General features: G+C 37.6%; 2 protein-coding genes across 2 annotated transcripts; one reads left to right on the top strand and one right to left on the bottom strand.

The window, feature by feature from the left end:
* The first annotated feature begins 279 nt into the window (after positions 1–279).
* Positions 280–7,891, top strand: LOC121529259 (transmembrane protein 180-like). Its single transcript, XM_041817049.1, has 7 exons — positions 280–795; positions 2,425–2,739; positions 2,843–3,271; positions 3,645–3,799; positions 3,891–3,974; positions 5,523–5,666; positions 6,243–7,891. Exons 1-7 carry the CDS (start codon positions 604–606, stop codon positions 6,382–6,384), a joined length of 1,461 nt encoding a protein of 486 aa, XP_041672983.1. The 5' UTR covers positions 280–603; the 3' UTR covers positions 6,385–7,891.
* Positions 7,892–16,924: 9,033 nt separating this feature from the next.
* si:ch211-139g16.8 (immunoglobulin superfamily member 6) lies at positions 16,925–21,388 on the bottom strand. The gene is made up of 6 exons (XM_041777993.1): positions 21,247–21,388; positions 20,752–21,081; positions 18,724–18,821; positions 18,589–18,636; positions 17,206–17,289; positions 16,925–17,047 (listed from the first exon to the last, which is right to left on the bottom strand). Exons 1-6 carry the CDS (start codon positions 21,296–21,298, stop codon positions 17,003–17,005), a joined length of 657 nt encoding a protein of 218 aa, XP_041633927.1. The 5' UTR covers positions 21,299–21,388; the 3' UTR covers positions 16,925–17,002.
* Positions 21,389–22,605: the final 1,217 nt, after the last annotated feature.

Raw genomic sequence — 22,605 nt, 5'->3', positions numbered from 1 at the left:
ACAAGTGTAGATACAGTTACAGTGACTCACGACAAATTAAAACTAATTTTACGCTTTCTTCATTTAAATGAAACCTAGGTGTTAAAAACATTGTCAAACGTAATTTTAAAAGGAAAGACTATACCTTTAAATATTAAAATGTATATTTTAATATGTCCTGCTTTTTGTGACGGGCAGTTATGTTGTCGAATCAGGAAGCAGCAAACGAAGCCTCAAAACTCTTCTGGCCAATCAGGTGAGTGTTGTCTTTGTTCCCACCCAATCCGGAAGAGACTAAAGAATCGAGTTTGGCCGGATTTTATTTGAGTTGTCTCAGGAGCATTTTATTTGTACGGTTCGATGTATTGAGCAGTTGGATATATTTGTTACTTTTACAGGAGTAAACGTCGTATCAGCTTAATATAATGGGAAGATAAATTGAGCATTTTTTAATTCTCCAAACTGTTTCTAAATGTCCTTATTTTTGCATCTAATCTTGTTATACTTTCCAGAAATGCTTAACAACAGCTAAATATAACATAATTTGTAGGAAGCGACTGCAACACTAAATTCCAACGGCGGTGACCAACAGGTAACTCGGCTTTCAAAGTTACCTGAGCCGCCATGGCCACGGAGGAGAAAGCTGCTGCAGGTGGGAGAATGAACGTACTCCGACACCGGGTCAATCCTGCAGCTCTGGCTTATGCCATGACCACACTGGGATCCTGCATGATAAACAATATATTTAGCTTTTACTACGTCAAACTGTTTGTTAATAAGTACAAGGTGTCAGAGGGAGCCTTCCACAGATCACAGGTGAGTATACCATCATTTTATTCTATTGCTCTTGGTCAGTGGTGCAGACAGTGAGAGGTGGGGTGTACTATACAGGTGCATCTAAAAAAATTAGAATATCATGAAAAAGTATTTTTTTTCCTGTGATTTAATTCAAGTAGTGAAACTTCCATATGATCCATAAATTCTCATACATGCTATACAAAGTAAATCTTGATGATTGCAGCTTACAGCTCACAAAAATCAACTATCACAACATATTCAAATATAAAAAAATAGGATTTATAATACAGAAATGTTGACATGTGGAATTATGCTCATTTATGCGCTCAGTAGTTGGTAGATTTTTTTTTTTTTTGCACATATCCCAGTATCAAAATGATATGGCATGGAGCCATACAACTTGTGGCACAGCTGGGGTGTTATGAAGCCCAGGTTACTCTTGATAGCAGCCTTCATTGCTTGTATTGTTGGGTCTGGTGTCTCTTATCTTCCTCTTGACACTCCCCAGAGTTTCTCTATGGAGTTCAGGTCAGACCAGTTTGCTGTCCAATTAAACATAGTAATAAAATGGTCAGCAAACCAGTTTCTGCTAGTTTTGGCTTCACTGTGGTCAGGTGACAAGTCCTCCTGGAAAAGGAAATCAGTATTTCCATAAAGCTTCTCAGCAGATGGAAGCATGATGTGCTCTAAAATCTCCTGGTAGATGGCTGACAGCATCTCTGGACTCGATAAAGCACAGTGTACCAACAGCAGCAGTCGACATGGCACCCCAAACCATCACTGACTATCGAAAACCAAAAACCCTGGACTTTAAGCGCCTTGGATTCTGAACTCCTCTGGCCTTCCTCCAGACTCTGGGACCTTGATTTTGGACCACTGAGCGACCATCCAGTTCTTTTTCTGCTTGGTCCAGGTGGGACGCTGAATACGTTGTCTGGAGTTCAGGAATGGCTTGACCCCAGAAACAGGGCACTTGTAGCCAATTTCCTGGACCCCTCTGTTTGTGGTGACTGACTCCAACCTTAGTCCACTCATGTGAAGCGTCCTTTAAGTTCTTGGATCTGCTTTGTTTAACCATGTTTTAATACAGCCCACTGAGAACAGCCTGCTCTTTCAGCAGTGGCCTTCTGTGGCTTACCCTCCACAAGTACAACTGTCAAGTCAGCAGTCTTCCTCATGATTGCAGTTGTGTATACTGAACCACAGTGAGAGAAAAAGCTCAAGAAACTTTTGCGAATTGGACTTTTACACAATATTCTAATATTTTGAGATGATGGATTTTATGAGCTGTTAGAAACAATCATCAAGATTAAAACAGAAAAAAAATAATTTGTATGAGATCAATCTAGAATATATGGAAGTTTAACTTCCTGAAGTAAATCACAGAAAAAAAGGGTTTTATATGTTATCTGATTTTTTGAGTTGCACCTGTAATCTGTGCTTTTAGCAGAAAAACACAATCCTTGATATCCCTAATTGCATTTCTCTTTTGCAAAACTACGCTCTTACTAGTAAAGACTAGGGTTGTGCAATATGGATCGTATTTTTTAGTTGTACAGTGATAAACAGTGTATATCTTGGCAATTTTAGATAGTTGATAACTTCTGATTAGGCCTGATATGATTGATGATTTTCCTCTCTTCTTAGGTGGTTTACATGGTGTGGAATGCAGTCAATGATCCACTCTTTGGATACCTTCAGGATAACTCCCGTGTGCCCTGCTGTTCTCGGCGCCGTCTCTCCATCTTGTATGGAGCACCTCTCTACTCGCTCACCTTCCTCCTGGCCTGGTTCCCGTGGCGGACTTACACCCCTGGGGACTGGTTGAGTGGCTTACATTTGGCAGTGGCGCTGTGCGCTTTTGATAGTTTGTTGACTTTTGTGCTTCTGGCACAATGTGCATTGTTTGCAGAGATTTCTGGCCAGCATCAGAACAGACTCAGACTTGTGAAGTACAGTCAGGTGAGAGCTTTGTAACCTGATCTGCCTTTGCCTTTCCTGCATGCTCTGAAGCCAACAGCATGACTTTATATCCCTGTCATATCCCCACTCTTTTATTTCTCAGGTGGCCTCTCTGGTTGGCTCCTCCAGCATTCTCTTCTGTGGTGTGGTGTCCAGAAACATGGAGGACTTTTCGGCTTTCCAAGCCTACACAGTGCTGATTGCTGTTGTGAGCTGTTGCTGCATGCTCTATACGGGCTTCCACAGTGAGAGCCGCTTTGACAACAAAGGATGTGAATCATATGGACAGCAGTCTGTGCAGCAGACTTCCCACCAATCAGGACCTTCCTTCTCTAATCTAAAAACTCAGATCTGGCAAATCCTGACCAATCGGGACTTTCAGATTTTTGTTGTCATGAACTTCTTTCAGGTCTTCCTTTTGGCTTTCTTCAATAATTTCACCATTATTTTTTCGGAGCATCTGATTCCTCCAGATGTGCTTCCATCTCTGGCCAAGAGTGTCATGTATGGAGCAGGATTCATCTGTCCACAGGTATTCTTCCCACCATGCTTTAGACTTTTTTTTTTTTTTTTTAGGTAATAGGATGAATGAACAACTTGCTAGGGCAGCAGCCTTGGTTGTTTCTTTATTAATTTATTGGGTTCTATGCAATAAAATATCAACATTCTTCAAGTTCCAAGTCAGAAAAATTAATCCGCAATGCACTCCCCACTTTAATATATATTTTATTAAATTATCTCATGAACCCAGCACTTTGTGGCAGCCTACTCTTAAACTCAACACCACATCAGAGCTCTGTACAATCATTAATAAAGAAATTTTATCCAAACACTTCTTCTACTACCATTTAGCATGTATAGAAATGTTTCATTGTGTTGGTCCTGTTCCTTTGTCTCTTCCCCAGCTGTTAGTTCTGAGCTGCCAGAGTCTGCTCCACAGTCTTGGCTACTACAGAATCATCCTTTTCACCTTCTACATTGAAGCCACAATGGCAGCTATCATGCTTGCGCTCGGACCTCACCACTACTATATCCTGGCGTTTTTCCTCACGGTTAACATGTAAGAACATTCTTAAGTTTGAATAAATTAAAATTATTTCCACTTTAATTCAATAGTATGTGCATTATCTTCTTTATTTTTGTCTTTGCAGGGTCCTGATTCAGGCTGCCTTCAGTCTTTTTGGCTTACCTTTAGCTGACATCATTGACACAGATTTGCAGAAGTACAAGCGCAGGTAAACAGTATTATCAACAATCAACACACTTTTAAAAATGCATTTATCGCTCTCATGAAGCTAAATTGTTCTACTTTTGAGGGGCACTGAGGCCTTGTCCACTCAGAGACAGAAACAATCATTTTCCTTTCATTTTAAAAAAGTTTTCTGTAAACATGGCATTATTTCAAGAAATGTCTGCATAAGCACAAAACCGCTGAAAAAGCTGTTGTATGTGCCATGCATGTAAGTGGCGCTGTAAGGCTGCCACAGAAAACACCAAAAACAGAGATTGTGGAGCATCACATTAAATTTGTGAATTGTAACATAAACATGAGAAGAAGATGACGGAGCATGAATGCTTGAGTGAGAATATAGATGTAAGTGTGGACCAACAGTTGTAGAGGAGCAGAAGATTTTGCTATAAGGGCCATACTAACTTCTGTAGCTTCTGCTGCACAAACACAATCTCGCGATTCGTCATTATTGTTGTTGTTGGCAGGGTTAGCGCACATGAGTTACCGGGGCTGTGATGTGATCATTGCAGAAAAGGTGGTTGTATATACAGTGCATTTCTCCCTCATCATGAGAAATGAATTAAATCAAAACGTTGGTTTTCTGTTTAGCAAATCTGCCTTAAAAGTGGCACTTTTTACTGAACATAATCTTCAATTCAAAACAAGTGTTGATAAGGAGGCCGTGGAGGTGGGCGGTGCTGAGCAGTGCCAGGTTTGACTCACTGGAAATTCCAACAGAACTAAAAAGTTTTATTTGTATTTAATTTTTGATTTAGGGTTTCTAGGATTTAATTTATCTCTAGTGTGATCATTTGCTATTTTTTTTATATCCAGTTGTATTGGCTTTTAATTATTTGGGAGTTTTATTCTTTTACCATTATTTTATTATATTTCACTAATTTTAATATTTCTTATTTTATTGATTCTGTCCTTTATTACTTAGCCTTATGTCACTTTCTCTTTTTATTTAACTGTCTCTTTTTTTAATTATCCATCTTTTTGGTTATTTTATATATTAATTTTGGTGTGCATTAAATTCTAAATTTTTTTACTATTTTACCTTTATGTCAATTACTTCCATACTATTCCTTTGGGCACTTTGAACTGCAGTTGAATTTATTTGAAAGGCACTTTACAAATAAAGTTTGATTGATTGATTGTGGGAATTAATATAAAAATTTCAGTGCAAAAATTCTACATGCTGTATCTTTAACTGGCTCCACTGATGGTTTACAATGACAACAGCTGCTTTTGGCACTTGGGTTATGTAGTTTACTTCCAGCACGTCTACTATGTCATATATTTAGTTGCTTGTAATGAACGTGATGATAGGATGTCATCCAATCACTCTCAAGAATTTTTTGAAAGGCCCTTTCCCTTCTTAAACACTGTTTATTGGTGTAGCCATGATGGATGTGAACCATATCCCGTTACAAGTAACAAAAATGCAGCTGTTTCTAAAGAATCCATCTTTTTCCTTATAAACACAAAGTGCTTCCCTTTCAACATGTGATGTAATTTTTTCCTCATTATTTTTTTTTCTCTCTGACAGTTCCCCGCTCTCCTCCATGGTGTTTGGGACAAATGCTCTGTTTACTAAGCCTGCTCAGTCTCTGGCTCCGATGTTGGTGCTTACCATCCTCAACCAGTTTGGATATGAGCAGCTGAAGGACGCAGCAAAAGATCAACTCTCAAGGTACCCAAAGGTTTTTCCTTTTCTCGCAGTGAAATCAAAATCCAAAGTGGTTCTTAGCTGAGGTTTGGATGGCATTGATTGATTACAAAGGCAGGCTTATCCCTGATTCAACATATAATCAGCTGTAAATACACTTTAGAATTAGTCTCTCACTAAACAAATAAATGCCCATGGTAAGAGATGAACATTGGCTTTTATTTTACAGTTAAATTAAATTAATATTTAATATACATTGTCTTTACATTGACATTTTAATGAGTTCAGTGCCTGCTGTTCATTTATTGTACAGCATTTGTTTGGTACTGGCTGAAGGCATGATTTCACATTTCTATTAACCAATCAGAACACTTAACAGCTTTAAATGGACATTGTTTTCTGATCAAACTGGCCTTCAAAGTTTTTTTTCCAAAGAAAAGAAAAAAACTGTCAAAATGCAAACAACTTTTTATTTTTAGAGTTTATAAGAAATAAAACTGACATCACTTGGTAGTAACTCAAGAACAGACCTTTAAAATGCTGAAGGTTTAGATGAATTTGAATCTTAAGTTCTGTAACAAACTTCCCCTTTGTTTGCAGCGACCTGGAGAGCCTCCACAGTGTCATGTTTTACTTGGTGTGTCTGGTGCCGATGTGTGTCACCGCTCTGCAGGCCGTGGCTTGGAGGCCGTTTTCAATACGCAACAGTCACACAGTGGAAACGAAGTACATTGATGGCTAGTTTTAGTATTTAACAATTGAAGGAAAAAGGGCATTTCTTTAGCATGGACTTGGGAGTGAGTAGGTTAAAATTATTGTATAAATCAACCGTATATTTGAGAAAAACAATCTAATTTCATATTGATGCAGTTTTTGATTCCATTGCAAATGAACATTTGTAAATAAAAATGCCTTTCTGTTTGATATCCAGACCAAACAAAGCAGGGACCCAGATAATTAGATCTGTCTTGACATCTTTCCCCCCCCCAGAATCCAATTATCACTGTTTTTCTGTCATGTTAACTTTCCACACACTCAGCTCTCTATAACTTCAACATCTTTTTTTGTAGCTACCGCTTTTATAAAGGCTGCTTTCTGCCATAAATAAGACTAGATCTTCAGGACCCTCAAACACAATGTAAAAGTTTACAATGGAGGAAAATTTTAGGGATGCAAAGTAAGTTCACAACTATAGAACATAATTTAACAAGACATCTATAAATGATATACCAGCTGTAAATATTGGCCTTTATCTGCTGTTTGTTCCTTCTTATTCCTTGAAGTGTTTTAAGGACAGAAGTTTTAGCACTGAACTACATTGCTCTAAATCGGTATTGATATTTGAATTGGCTGAAGTGAATTTGTAAATACTGTCAAATCAGATGTCAACAAAATCTAATATTTATAAATAAAATCCTTGACAGTAGAAATAAGTAGAAAAGTATCAATGATGATACTTTATTTGAATCAAGAGGATAAAAACTCAGCTGATGAACCAAGCTGGTTAGAGTTGATTTGGTCCAATGTGGGGCTGCAACTAACGGTTGATTTAATAGTTGATTATTGGCCCATTAATTTGTTGGTGAACTTTACGAAAAGCTTGGTGACATTTCCATCCCTTTATTAAAGGTCACATATTATGAAAAATACACTTTGTCAGGCTTTTCTAACAAAATTTGTGCCCCTGGTATGTCCACGATCCCCCCGAGGATCTCTCAGAAAATGTGTTCTGAAACAAGCCATTCTCAGATTTTCCCCTCATGATGTCATGTGGGTAGTTAGCACTGCCCCCAGGTTCATTTGACCCTCCTCGCTTAGAAGAAAGTTCTACCCTCCTCTTCTGATCTTCCTCTCAGCTAGCTGAGAGGAGGACTGCACCGTTGACAAGCCTCTCCCGGCAGCACGTTGTTCAAGCATCCATCTATGGACTCATTCCTCCAGCTCTGGCCATCTTGCTTTCAGCCCGCGATTAGCTTTCTTTGTTTTCTTCATTGCAGTAAAAGTAACCTCTGCTTTTCCCTCGCAAGTTTCTCACTCACTCCAAACTTTCTTTCTGTTTTCTTTAAGTTAATGTTTAAGTTAATTTTTTCAGTAGTACAGGAGCAGCATATAGTTGTCACAAGCCTAGAGTGCCCTCTAGCGGCTATAGACGGTAATGTTTACTCCTTGGTTCATGTCAGTCAGTATGAATTAACATTTAAAAACATGTTAAATTATATATATTTTGATATATAAGTTGCACCTGACTATAAGTCAGAAACCAGAAAAGATATAGATAAGAAAATACTGGTATATATACACATGTACAGTACACTTTTAGATACTAATGGCAAAACTGATATACTCTGAATGAAGGGCTTTTACTGTGGTAGTCTACAGTACTATTGTTTACTAAGAGTACTTTTACTGCAAACTTTTTACCTCAGAGGAGCGACAGATATAACCAATCAAACAGCCTTTTACTCATCTTCATAAAGGGAAGCCTTAGCCTTCAGAAGCTATTAAAATTCTGAGCCTTTACAGACATTTGTCACTCACTGCTTGTTAAAAGGAACCCTGCATGACCAGCCAAATTCACCTTATTGAATAGTGTATCTCTTCTATGCATATTTGTCAAAGCCCTGTCATTCTTCATAAGTTACACCTCAACAAATCTCCCTACAAGTGACTTGATTCTGTGTGCTTCGGGAGCTTTTCAAAATAAAAGCACTCTTTACAAATGAGGAGAGTTTTTCCAAAGAAATATCAAAGGGGGCTTTTACTCTGAAAAACCCAAAGTGTAGTCATACTGTGTTTGTCTTTCCTGTGACATAGTGTACCAGTGTGGAAACAGAAAACTTCTCAAATAGTAGAGAAAACTGTATTAAACATGCACATTTTGGCTTGTGGACTTCATCTGGGTTGTCAAGAAACAGATTGTAAACATTTACCACTGATGTGGACGTACATATCTGCTACTTCACAGTAAATATGTTTGGTCTGCACACTACCAGTGCAGACCAAAACATGTCGGCCTCCTGATGAGTTTATAGGTTTAAAATTAGCTCAAAATGCAGATAGCTAGTGAGTTTTTTTTTGTTCTATATACATGTAGAAATAAGATGAACTTGTTTGATCATGCAGGGTCCCTTTTAATAAAAACTTGACATGTTAGCTCTTATTCACAATCACACAAACAAGCTATCACTCCTATCACCCTGTGCCTGCAGCAGAATCAGGTCTACTCTCTAGTGCTTGAATTGGGAGGAAGTATCATGGATCTATAACATCTGACAGCGTACTGCTATCGTTTTGGTCCAGTCTCTTCTCATAACTGAAAACAAAGCTTCAGTTCTGTGGCGTTTTTACTACAAAGATCTATTTTTAGGTCACCGGCGTCTCGTCTCCGTCATGGGAAAAATGCTCTTAGATGAACATTTCTACCCATAATTTCTTTAAATCATAAGCTAATAAGTGAATTTTAAGCTTGTCTAAGGCCTTGGTATGAAAACAGTCTTGGGGCTTGGTGGGTGATGCAAAAATTGAGCAACACAAAGAATTGGCAAGTTAGTTAGTCACCAACACTTTTGATTACTCATGATTATCAATTTTATCAATTCATTGTTGCAGTTCTTGTCTAATCACATACAATGCAATTATATGTTTATTTGAATTATTGTACAGAATTTGACACAACTACAAGCCTTACAAGTCAGGTATTCAAATGTTGTTTTCTGCATAATTTGTCCTTGTATGTGGCTCATGTTTTGCAAATAGAAAAGGACGCTCCATCGACAACAACACAACTACCTTTTTGCTCAAGTGACCATTGTCAGGAGTACTCTATGACATGTAAAATCATCTGTAAGGTGCCTTTAAGTCAACTTGAAGATAATTTATAGTGCTTTTTTTTAAACTTTGGTTTCCAGAGTTTTGATTAAAGGTGTATTTTTCACACATTTATTCCCAGAGTGAGTTATTTGTACATGTTTACAAGTTTGAGAGTTTTCCTTGTCAAGAAAAAATTGTTGTATCATGTAAATAATCTAAACAGTGCTATGACTTCTCTCAGTGGAGTTTGTATCGTCTACTAACATCTTTTTAGGGATTACCACAGACTTTCTACTCACTGTAATTTGGTTTATGATGATCTGCATGTAACAAAAATGTAATTTAAGTGTCCTTTCTGTTTACTTAAGAAAAATATCACATTATTGGTATTGCAAATGGTTTTCTATTTGAAATATGACCTGGTATTAATGAGAGAGTGCTAAAAAATCTCAAATATTGTTAATAATGCAAATCTTGAAATTAAGTCCGTCTAAAGGCTCATTTATGCTCTAGTCTGCGTTCATTTCATACGTTCTCTTGAAGCTTATGGATACGGATCAAATGTTGCAATACCTCTGCCAACCGTGGGGCAGTGTTGAGCAGTACTGCAAACAGTTCAAGAAAGTAGCAAACATAGCGAAGAGGACTAATTTACGAGAACTAAATCAAGTTTTCTGAGGAAATATAGACAAATAATGAGTTAGTTATTTGAAAATACAAACATATCCATGTTAGCTCATCTGTCCACAAAGACCAGGGCTGCCAACTTTCCAGAAAAGTTAGGAGTGAGATTTTAGAGAGAACTGCATGTGCAGAGCTTGCCAAATTTTTTTTAGAGTGTGCCAGTGCATACAGCTGTTTATTAATTAATTTATTAATTTATTTAGCTTATCTATTTAAAAAAAATCCCCAAATACCAACCTAACACAAAGAGAGCATGGCACAGGGCAGAGCATGGCTCATTTTGTGCATAATGTACTATTGTGTTGATTGAAGACGGGAGTCTGAGACAAACTTCCTTTTTGACAGCTATGTGTGTCTTGTTTATTAGCTAAAACCCTTGTTCTAGTGCAGGATACACACAGATATACGGAGTAAACCCATTAATTACTTTTAAGTCTAGTATACTTCTTAATCCCTTCTGATGCCATCATGCAGATTTTTGCTGCATTTTGTTCCTAGGACTCCATGGTTGTTCTGGTGAGAATTTAAAGGTAGGTCAGTCACAGGTCAAATAAAGTGGGTCACACCTTGTAGTCCTATGGGATATATAGCAACGGAAACAGACTCATTAGAATTTCACATTGACCCTTACTCTTCAAAGTCAAGCAGCAGAAGTTGCAAAAACAGTCAACACAAACTGTTTATCCTTTGCTGGATTACTACACTCATTACAAATATAAGGTACATAAATCAAGAGCATGCCCACTTCTGCATGCACCACTACACCACAGTCTTAAACGAACACAAGGGTTGACATTTTCTCCCAAAAGCAACAAACTGATTAAAATGAATAAATGATGAATTAAATAAGTGTCAGCTTAATGCTGAACTTTTTGATAGGTTTTATAGTTAGGGCTGGCTTAGACTTGGACCAGCTCTTAGTTCAAGGTCCATTTTAGTGTCATTCTGGACACGTAAAAAAAATCAAGACTAGACTCAGGTCCAGGAGTGTGTTATAAAGTGAGTGTTCAGTTTAAGTTACTATCGCCCATACAAATGAAATAAAACAGGATCAAAGCTGTAAAAACTATCCTAAAGATATGTTTTAGATAGTTATGCTGCTACAGGCTTGGGCTGCAAGGGGAACTGGCACTAAGCTGGCTGGCTTAAAGGTGTTTTATTTAGAAAGGTGAAAAGTGAGTTAGGGTAGTCCAAACAGGAGGAAATGAATGCATAAATAATCATCTCCATCTGAGCTGTGGAAACAGACTAAAGTGATAACTCTGTGAGACTTTTAAAAATGTATGCATATGATATTAAAGATGTAAATTTAGCCTTTAAAGTTGTAATCTACAAGATTAAAAAGTAGGCTTAAAGCGGGCAATTCAGTTATTTTTACGGGTGTGAATCCCTCCTTCTCAAGACGTTTCGATTCCAGTCTCAATTCACAAGCTACAATTCGATTCACTGACAGTTCATTAAAATATGGAACGATTTGGTCCGATTCGATCTGGTACAAACTGATTATGGAAACAAAATATGTTTTTGCTTTAACAAAAATTAGAAAAAAGGAGGAAACAAGATAATTTCATAATATTCCAAGTTTGTATGAGTTTATTTATAAAAGAGACTAAATGCCAGGCCTCCTGTTCAAAGATTCTGAAATTATGTTTAAGAAAGTTTTCATCACGCATATGCCCAGGCGTCTCACTTTAGCGGTTACTTGGAACATTAATATTAAAATTAGTGTTTAATAGTTCATACATTTTTGTCCTTCTGCACTTATAAATTCCTTGGTATTATTAACCCTGATAAAAGTAAAAACTACATATCAAAACTTCCCAAGAAGCACAAATTAAAAACTGTTTAAATCACAAGTAGATTTGGATAAACATAGCTGTCTGCAGCTACAGGGGAACAAGGGGTTAAAATAATACTGAAAACAATCAAATAACAGCTTTCTAAACATAATTTTTTTCTGTCATAACTCCTCTTAATGTGAGTATTTAGCCTACATGTCACTAAAACATTGTTACCTCCTCTCTCTGTGTCTGACAGTTCTTGACTGTTTTCATTCTTGAATTAATTCACTGAGATTAGCTAATCTCCAGTGAAGACCTCTTTGTTTGATATCATATTGGTGGGATCAGACATATTCATTATGTCAGCAAATCAATCAACATTAAATCCTCTCCTCTCTCATAAGAACAGTCTCTGATTGGCCTTTTTGCAAATGGCATCAACATAGGCACCAAAGGTTAGTTTATTGTAAAGGATGAAGTGTTAGTATTTATACTGACTCTCCACAGCAATGCCATCAGTGAATGTTGGTGCACTAACAGGTCGCTGTGGATGGAAATCAATGAACATCTCTTTAGTCTTGGACACATTAAGATGCAAGTAGGAGTCCTGGCATCATTTAACAAAAATTTCCAGAACTGGACCGTGGCTCATCTCATGGTCCTGCAAGAGGCTGACAAGTTAAGTTGTAGTTGAGTTATCCCTTTTTAATGAACATTTTATTCATATTGTATACAGTGGCTTGCAAAAGTATTCATCCCCCTTGAACTTTTCCTCAGTTCTTCACATTACAACCGCAAACGTAAATATATTCATGTGTAGATCAACATAAAGTGGTGCATAATTATGAAGTGAAAGGAAAATTATACATGGCTTTCAAAATTTTTAACAAATACAAATCTGAAAAGTGTGTTGTGGAAAAGTATTCAGCCCACTGGACTCAATACTTTGTACAACCACCTTTGGCTGAAGTTACAGCTGCAAGTCTTTTGGGGTGTGTCTCTACCAACTTTACACATCTAGAGACTGATATTTTTGCCCATTCCTCTTTGCTAAATAGCTCAAGCTCAGTCAGATTTGATGGAGAGCATCTGTAAACAGTAACCTTCAAGTCTGGCCACAGATTCTCACTAGGATTTAGGTCTGGACTTTGACTGGGCCATTCTAACTCATGAATATGCTTCAATCTAAACCATTCCATTGTAGCTCTGGCTGTATGTTTAGGGTCGTTGTCCTGCTGGAAGGTGAACCACCACCCCAGTCTCGAGTCTTTTGCAGATTCTAACGGGGTTTCCTCCAAGATTGCCCTGTATTTGGCTCCATCCATCTTGCCATCAACTCTGACCAGCTTCCCTGTCCCGGCTGAAGAAAAGCATCCCCACAGCATGATGCTGCCACCCCCATGTTTCACGGTGGGGATGGAGTGTTCAGGGTGATGTGCAGTGTTAGCTTTCAGCCATACACAGTGCCTTGCGTTTAGGCCAAAAAGTTCAATTTTGGTCTCATCTGACCAAAGCACCTTCTTCCACATGTTTGGTGTGTCCCCCACATGGCTTTTGGCAAACAAGACTCCTCATAGCTTTTTTTCACCGATGGCTTTCTTCTCGCTACGCTTCCATAAAGGCCAGATTTGTGGAGTGCAGGACCATTAGTTGTCCTGTGGACAGGTTCTCCCACCTGAGCTGTGGATCTCTGCAGCTCCTCAAGAGTTCCCATGGGCCTCTTTGCTTCTCTGATCAATGCTCTCCTTGCCCGGCCAGTAAGTTTAGGTGGAAGGCCATTTCTGCGTAGGTTTGTAGTTGTGCCATGCTCTTTCCATTTTGGGATGATGGATTGAACAGTGCTCCGTGAGATTTTTAAAGCTTGGGATATTTTTTATAACCTAACCCTACTTTAAACTTCTCCACAGCTTTCTCCCTGACCTGTCTGATGTGTTCCTTGGTCTTAGTGCTGTTTGTTCATTGATGTTCTCTAACATATGTCTGAGGCCTTCACAGAACAGCTGTATTTAGACTGAGATTAGATTACACACAGGTGGACTCTATTTACTAATTAGGGGACTTCTGAAGGCAGTTTGTTGCACTGGATTTTATTCATGGGTGTCAGACTCCAAGGAGCTGAAGACTTTGATCACCACACTTTTCAGATTTTCATTTGTTAAAAATGTTGAAGCCATGTATAATTTTCCTTCCACTTCACAATTATGTGCTACTTTGTTCTTCTATCATGCAAAATCCCAATAAAATACATTTATTTTTGTGGTTTTGACAGGAAAAATGTGGAAAATATCAAGGGTATGAATACTTTTGCAAGCTGCTGTGTGTGGACATCTTCTCTGAGTTTAATTTTGATTTTATTGATGGCTCCTCTGTTGGACAGACTCAACATTCCCAGCAGATTTTGGATCCAAAGAATGAGTGTCCTATAAACGCTGATACTAAGAAGTTCATATAGGGCCCCTGCTTTGGCGCTCTTCAGCACAGATTTCTGATCTCATGAGTCTAGGCTCTCTTTCTCCCAAAGGCCTCCTCCGTCTAGTCTTTTCCAGGGTCTTCCTCATCCTCCATCATGCAAGGTGTGTGTTGATAGTATCTGTGTCACCAGGCAGGTGCTACATAGGCGTACTTTCATGGCATACAAACATTAACACAACTGCACCTTCCTTCCAGCCAGGATTTCATCCTGATTCTTTCCCTTGTTCTATGTTTTTGCTCCAGCTGTAACATGCGCCAGGACAGGTTATTGTGGAGGGATCAAGGTTGTTATAATTAACTAAAACTAACTAAATAACTTAAACTAAAATTCAACAATCATTTTAGTTAACTGAAACTAAATAAAAACTAAGCTTTTCCAAAAGATGAAAACTAACTAAAACTGTATAGTGCGCTCTTAAAACTAACTACAATAAAATATAAATACACAATCAGACTGACTGGCACTGACACCCAAATCTGGAGAGTGTAAAATTGCCTGATCTGATTGGTTAAGATTTCACACAGTGACAGTTTTATGTCTGGTGTTGTATTCAAACATCATCATTAAGTAAATAAAATGATAAGTGAAGAGTAGCCTGTTTTAATGTTTTTAAAAATGTTCGAAACTCACTCAGCCCCGACATCTATCCGTAAAAAAACAAAACTAACACTAAAACTAATAAAAACTAAACTACAATTAAGCATTTTTGGCAAAATAGAAACTAAACTAAACTAACAAACTAGCAGTCAAAACTAATAAAAACTAAACTGAAATCAAACACAGAAAGTGAGAACGAAATAAAATAAAAACTATTGAAAAATCCCAAACTATTATAACCTTGGGAGGGACAACCTGGAAGTATCAGTCGGCACCATTTTTGTTTTCCTTCTGCAGTCACGTGATTACGCCAGGTTGTTGGTGGACAGGTGTGTGTTTTCAGTGGGCTGATGGTGCGGCTGAGTCATCTTGTGTGTGCATTTAGAGGATTATAAGATGAATAATCTTCTGTCCTCATGTCCTATTTTCTTTTTGTTTCTTTTCCTCAGTAGTTAGTTTATTCTGGTGAGGTAGTCTGGTCCAATGGCCCAATGAGGCTCAGACACGTCCACCACTCTTCTTTTGGTCCTTTCAGCTGGAGCCTACAGCTCCTTTTCACTGATTTTATTTATTCACTGGTTGCATTTATTGATTTAATCAAAGCTTGGATTTCTTTTGAGATTTTCCGTTGTTCTTGTTTTCTCTTTTGGTCTCTTTGTGTTTTAGCCTTAATTGTTAATTTCTTTATTTAACCCTTTAGAGATCCTAGGGACATTTTGTGCCACTCTGTTGTTTATTTCAAGCCATTTTGGCTGTGTTAAATGGATATCGCTCAGTGAAACCCTAACCCTGGATAGTGAATGAGTATGTCAATTTCAACCCAGACTGTTTTCTTTTTCTTGTTTCTAAAATGAATGGAGGAGGAGGATCATCAAGACTGTACACCTGGAAGCTGAACCATTCACCATATCTGCCATATTCAGTCAGAGAGAACAGATTTAGTAAGAGGTCTGTTAAACCATAAAGATCCAGACTGCCTGTTAAACCATGAGAATCAAAACTGCGCTGAATATCAGAGGAAACAATAATTGACATGCAATCTACTAGTTTAGATTAGTTGACTTTTATGGGATCTTTTTTGTAGTTGTACTCTTTTTAATTTCTCACTGAATTATTTTGTACTGTTTACAGAATTTGATAAATCTGCTCCATGTGGAGTCAAACCTAATAGGCTGTGTTAGTTTTCTTTTGACCCCAAAACAAGCAAATACCTGATTTATTTATTTTTTTTAAATATAGAGGTAGAGACGTATGGAGAGGGATCATATAGTAAAAAATGAATGAATTCAAAAAGTTTTACACTCAGGTTTATGGGTAATATGAAATGGCAAAGATGGTGCCAATACTAAAACCTCTGGAACCTTGCACTGCGTCACTTTTGTAGATAAATCCTGGCAAGTTTAAGATGTTTTTGTATGAGCCCCAATGTAGTTCTTGAGGGTGCTACAGCATTTTACTTGAGCTAATTACTCCACAAGAGTAAAGGGTTTTAAGCAGACAAAAATATTTCAGAAATGACATGTTCCATCTTTATTCAGTTTACATCACTGAAGAAAGCCAGCTTTACTTTGATACCAGGTTTATTCATGTAGACATTGTAGTTAAAGAGATACATAGTACTTTATAAGGTTATTATTAGCTGTTTCCATTGCTTTATATCCTATAGGACTACAAGGTGTGAACCACTTGATTTGACCTGTGACTGACCTACCTTTAAATTCTCACCAGAACAACCACGGAGTCCTAGGAACAAAATGCAGCAAAAATCTGCATGATGGCATCAGAAGGGATTAAGAAGTATACTAGACTTAAAAGTAAGTAATGGGTTTACAACCCTGCTGCTGAACCTGATAAAGAGGAAAGATCTGGTGAGTCAGGACCTTCTGTTGCGTTTGTTGTCTGACTTCATGAACACATGACTGGGCTGATTTCCTTCGTCTTATTTCATGACTTTATTTCTTCTTAGTCAAGACAATGGCAGTCCATTTTTTCTTCTTACATCCTTGAATAACAGCTTAGACATTTTGATAGATGTCGTCAGTTGAACCAGTTAAATCAGCCTGTCAAACAGAGATTTCCAGTAAGAAGGGTGTTTAAAAAAAAAAAAAAAGAAAAAAGATAACCAAGCTGTGCAGAAGTCCCAGCCTGACTCAATTAGTCTGTTGACTAAACCCAACCATAAAATGCTGCAACAACATTCACGACAGGTTCTACTCACAGCTTGTTTGCTTCTCTCCAGGTTGTTTCTGCTGGTAATTTCTTGCAGCACATCATGAAATTGTCTTTTTTTGGTTGAGTTGTTCTGTTTGAAAGTTTGAAAGAAAGGGGTTAGATTAAAACATCTACAGATTTATATTTACCTCTCAGTTGTGCTGTTGTGAAATCTGTTTCAGGGAAAAGTTCCTCTTCCTCTTTTTGTTTCTTCCTTTGGCCTTTACTCCTTTAGTAAAAATAACTCAGGAGGACAAAAGCAACATATTTTTTAAGAAAAAAATAGAATTTTGTGTGTGCCATGAGCGTTGGACAGAAGAGCCATCATGTGTACATTTACAGTTATAAGGGCATTAGTCAAAGAAGTAAGAGGAAAGCAGGGATGAAAACTGCCTATGTTCATGACAAGTCCCCTTCAAAATGAGAAATATGTTTTACATGAGGCCATCAAACTCTAATTTAAACCCACTTCCAAAAAAGCTGGGGCGCTGTAAAAAAGGTAAATAAAAACAGAATTTCATGATTTGGAAATCTCATAAACCCGTATTTATCCACAATAGAACATAAACAACATATCAGATGATGAAACTGAGACATATTACCATTTCATGACATTACAGAAATTACCAAGACCTTGTCTGGATGGGAGCATATGTTGTTCTGAAACCTCTACTTTTTATTATTGATGGTGTCTTTCCAGACATGTAAGCTGCCCATGCCGTAGGCACTCATGAGATGCAGGATTTTGAACTGTCCACTGATAACAAGCTGGTTGGTCCCTCTCCTCTATAGTCTACAGGGCACAGCATCAGTGGTTTTCAAAAAGAATTTTAAATTTTCATTCATCTGACTAGAGAACAGTTTTCCGTTTTGCCTCAGTCCATTTTCAATGAGCTTTGGCCCAGAGAATGGCAGTATTTCTGGATCCTGTTTACATATTGCTTCTTCTATATATGATACAGCTTTAACTCTGCAAACTATGTTTAAGACAGTCATTTCTTGAAATGTTCCTGAGCCCATGCAGTGCTCCGTTTATACCCAGTCATGTTATTGACCTGTTGCCAATTAATCTAACAAGTTCCAAAATACTTCTACTGCTGTTTTCTTTAGTACCACTTGATTTCCCAGCCTTTTGTTGTCCTGTCCCAATTTTTTTGGAGATGTGCTGCTTTAATCAGATTCAAAATGAGCAAATATTTTTCATGAGTTGGTAAAATGTCTTGATTTCAACATCTGATATGTTGTTTATGTTCTATTCTAAATAAAATACGGGTTTATGAGATTTTCACATCTTTGCATTCTGTTTCATTTACCTTCTCTAAAGCGCCCCATCTTTTTTGGAAGCAGGTTGAATTAAAGCACATAAAACAATAAGAGACTTTACTATTACCTTGTAAGTTTTGTTCATCTTTCTGCAGACGCCCATACTGCAGCCATACTAGACCACAAAGAAACAAATCAGTTTCACCTCATTACATTTAATATTTCAGCATTGATAAGCCTTTAAAGTAAATATGTCATTTACCTTCTTGATAATGAGTGTCACTAGGGCCAAATTGTAGATGGCCAGGAGGACGAATGATAACCACAGGAGGACATTCCTCACCATTACATGAACTTTTTCTAAAAACAAACACAAACTGACATCTTAATCAGCAAAACATCATACACACAATATGGAGGAAAAACATGAAAAGTATAACAAACATGAAAAGTAACACAATGAAGAAGGAAATATTTAATCTCCTGAGACCTGAGATTTAGTTTTGAATCTTTTTTTTTTGTTTCTCTCACTCATTTGAGCTCAGTAGGACCTGATAAATTGAAAACCTCAGCCTTGTCTTTGAACAGGAATTAGTTAAAAAAAGGAAAAGAAATTACATAAAATTTCTGTGAAAATTCTCAAACATATTTTTAAAGTTTCAGAGAGAAAAAGAGCAAAAAATTCCTTTAAAAAGATCCCAAATATTTCAGTGAAACTTTATCATTAAGCCTAAACATTGTCATCGTGATTCCCCCTTAAAAATATCAAGCAAATTTCACAAAAATGTACAAATACATTTCCCCAAATTTCATTAAAATGATCGAAAATTCCAAAGGACACACCCTCGCCCCATATTCCCCAGATTTCCTAAGAAATACCTAACAACTTCAAACTAAAGCACACTTATTAGATGTTTCATGCAATAAGGCCAACTTGCATGTAAGGGGTATTCTTTTCCTGGATAACTGCATAATGGCTCAGCATCTCTGCGCACCGGTGTTTATGTGCAATACACAAAAATGGGAGCATTAAATCTGTGCCCTTTGACTTATTTACAATGTTTAGTGTGTACACTTTTTTTGTGACGCTTTAACAAAGCGTCATTTGGCCCACCTGCCATGTGACGCTGGCTGCAAGGAGACAGACCCACATTCAAACATGTTTAAGCAGCACCGGGGACTACAGCTGACAAAACAGAACTATAATTTCTTAGTGAATGATTCTAATGGCAGCATGTGACACATCTCCTGTATTATCTTGTTCAATATGAGTGCTGAGAAGTGCTTTAAGGAGAGCTGACTTTGATGGGGGATTGCAAAGCAGGTGTATCTTCTCATCCAAATATGTTTCCCTGTGGCGTTTTTCAACAAAGTCCAGTTGTTTTCCCGTGTTCTGACTATTTATGCTGCTTTGTTGAAAATCATTTCTGCAGCACGAAACAACAGCAGAGTCTATCCCTAACCCTCACTCTAACCAGTCACCCATCTCGATAGATAGTACAAAACACTGATTCTGTCACTAACTCTGAGCCTGTAGCAAATGGAACGCATTCAACTTGGGTGTGACCTAACTCCAAGCTCCTACATCAAGCATCTATTATAAAAGTCCCCAAATGATAACTTGGCACATTTTGGGATTTTATAGAAAATCATGTACATATTTATGATCTTTTCATGACACCAGTTTCGAACCAGTACACCTAAGAAGTCTTCTGGGAGGTATTAAGGACGACTGGAGCAACGGTGTGGCAGGCAAACCAACACGGACAGACATAAACACCACTAACTGTAGTAGTAAATTTACAAATACATTTCCCAAATAATGCTAAATAAAACTTGAAAGTTTCCAAACCAATTCGCTCAAACATTGCAACAAATTTCTCAAATTTCCATGAAAATGCCCCAAAAATATCAAAACTAATTTACACAAAAACTTCCAATGAAACTCTCCCAAATATCTAAACAAAAATTTCCAAGCAAGTATCAAAAAATGTCAAAATAAATCCCCTGAATTTACATGAAAATGCCTGAAAACATCATAGCAAATGCTCTCAACATTTCAAGCAAATTCCCTAAATTTCTATGGAAATTCTAGACAATTATCTCAAAGATTCTAACAACAGAAATGTATGACTATTGTGTAGAAAAACCAGAATGTAATGTTCTCGTGTACATGCAGTATCTTGTGGGGGTTAAATGCCTTGATTAAACATGTTTCCAACATTGAGGTTGTGCTATTGTATACAAGTCAACATATTGGCTGTTTAAATGATTTACAAAGGCCCCTTACCCCTGACCACCAGAGTGGTACCCATTCCCACATGCTGATGGCCCTTTCCCGGCTCTCCATGCAACGCACAGTGATAGATCCCGCTGTCGTTAGCATGAAGGGACTTGATGTGTAAAGACGCTCCCTCCAGGCTGTACTTTAGAAGATTGCTCTGCAGGTTTAGACGATGAGCTGAGTTTCCACTGAAAGAGAACCACTCATAGCGCACGTCTTTGATTGAACAGTGTGAGCTCTTGGTGCACGGGAGAACCACACTCTGTCCTGTTTTTCTCCAGACCTCCTTGTTTGGCTGTGATACAAAGCAGCTCTCACCCTTCTCCATGCTCCATGCTAAAACAAACAGGCACATTCAGGTATAGATAAAACATGCCGTACCTCCTAATCCAGAATATTACAGCCGAATACTATTATAGCACTGAAACAGAACCTGTGATTTTTTTAAAATTCCCTGACACTTTACCCTGAAGTAAACAAACCCAATCAAGGGAATCTCACCTGAAACAGGCAAGCTGAAAAGAAGGATAGAAAACCTCAACAGTTGGTCCATGTTTGTAGCTCTGTAACGCTTAAATGATCTTATTTTTCCTCTTGAGGCTGTGTTGACAACATGGGAAGTGGGTATATTACACTTCCTCAACATTAAGTTCCTTCTTCTGCTGAGAGACTGTGACAAAATATTGAAAATTGTTAAGAGAGATGCAATTTTGGATGTTTTCCTTCACAGAATGACCTTTTATGGGTTTCCCCCTTCTTTTTCAGGCATTGTGTCTGTTATTTTTGTCTGATACAAATTGAAAATTAATGCCAGCTTTCTCAAAACACTACATCTGGAATTTTAAGGTAAGGCAGTTGTGTGTACTGAACCAGAATGAGAGTGTAATGGCTCATAACTGCCAAGAGTAAGACTTTTCCACAATATTTAACCCATTTTGGCCACTTTTAAGACATTTGGGCAGTATTCACCCATTTGTGTGATTTTTAAATCCTATTTCATCGCTTTTACTGTCCATTTTGGCCACTTTACATTCATTTTGTCATTTTAACCCCTTTCACTATTTTTTATCCAACAGGTTTTTTGCACTTTTAACCCCTTTTCACAGCTTTCTGTGCCTGTTAATGCCACCTTTGAAACATCTGTACCACTTTCTGCCTATTCCTCTGTTAATTTCTTGCCTGTTTTGACCTATTTTGCCACTTTTTAATCCTATTTCACCGCCCTTTCAGTCCATCTTAATCATTTTTCACCAACTCTTCTTCACATTTTTGCCTCTTTAATTTTTGTCACTTGTAACCCCTTTCACCATCTGCCTATTGTTGCCTCTGTTAACCCATTTTATGCCACTTTTTAAAATCCATTTTCACCACCTTGTCTGACCATTTTTGCCACTGCCTGTGTATTATTATTATTTTTTTTGCCTCTGTTAACCCATTTTTTTTTACCACTTTTACCCAGTTTAATGCTGTTTCAAGAAAAAAGGGTCGACATTTTGGAGACGGCTATATACTAAGGCATAAATAAATAAAAATGTTGCTTTGATAATAATGGTTATCATATAGGCAAAGAATAATAAAATATGGTTATGACAACTTAACTTTACAATTGACCATGATTTTGCTGACCTCCATGGGCTCCCTGATTGGCTGGACCCCAGAAAGCTCTTTACCTAACCCCCCTTATGCGTGTGTACATTTTGGCTACTTTCCAGTGATTTAGAGGAAGTATGATGGTAAAAGCAGCTGTGATATCCCAACAAAATTAGACAAATGAGTTGAAATATTGAAGAATACCCATCAACACTGTAAAACAGTAAAATAACATGCATGAAATCCATTTGTGACCTCCTGGGTGAGTCA

This window comes from Cheilinus undulatus, linkage group 21, assembly GCF_018320785.1.
Source record: "Cheilinus undulatus linkage group 21, ASM1832078v1, whole genome shotgun sequence".
Lineage (NCBI taxonomy): Eukaryota > Metazoa > Chordata > Actinopteri > Labriformes > Labridae > Cheilinus > Cheilinus undulatus.
This window is presented reverse-complemented; position numbering and strand designations above follow the sequence as displayed.

Excerpts from the sequence above, each read along its gene's own strand:
- LOC121529259 (XM_041817049.1), top strand. The coding sequence starts at position 604 with ATGGCCACGGAGGAGAAAGCTGCTGCAGGTGGGAGAATGAACGTACTC. Across the intron at positions 3,272-3,644 it reads CAGGATTCATCTGTCCACAG|CTGTTAGTTCTGAGCTGCCA; the intron begins GTATTCTTCCCA and ends TCTCTTCCCCAG. Across the intron at positions 5,667-6,242 it reads GCAAAAGATCAACTCTCAAG|CGACCTGGAGAGCCTCCACA; the intron begins GTACCCAAAGGT and ends CTTTGTTTGCAG.
- si:ch211-139g16.8 (XM_041777993.1), bottom strand. The coding sequence starts at position 21,298 with ATGGACCAACTGTTGAGGTTTTCTATCCTTCTTTTCAGCTTGCCTGTT. Across the intron at positions 18,822-20,751 it reads TACCACTCTGGTGGTCAGGG|AAAAAGTTCATGTAATGGTG; the intron begins GTAAGGGGCCTT and ends GTTTGTTTTTAG. Across the intron at positions 18,637-18,723 it reads TGACACTCATTATCAAGAAG|TATGGCTGCAGTATGGGCGT; the intron begins GTAAATGACATA and ends TTTGTGGTCTAG.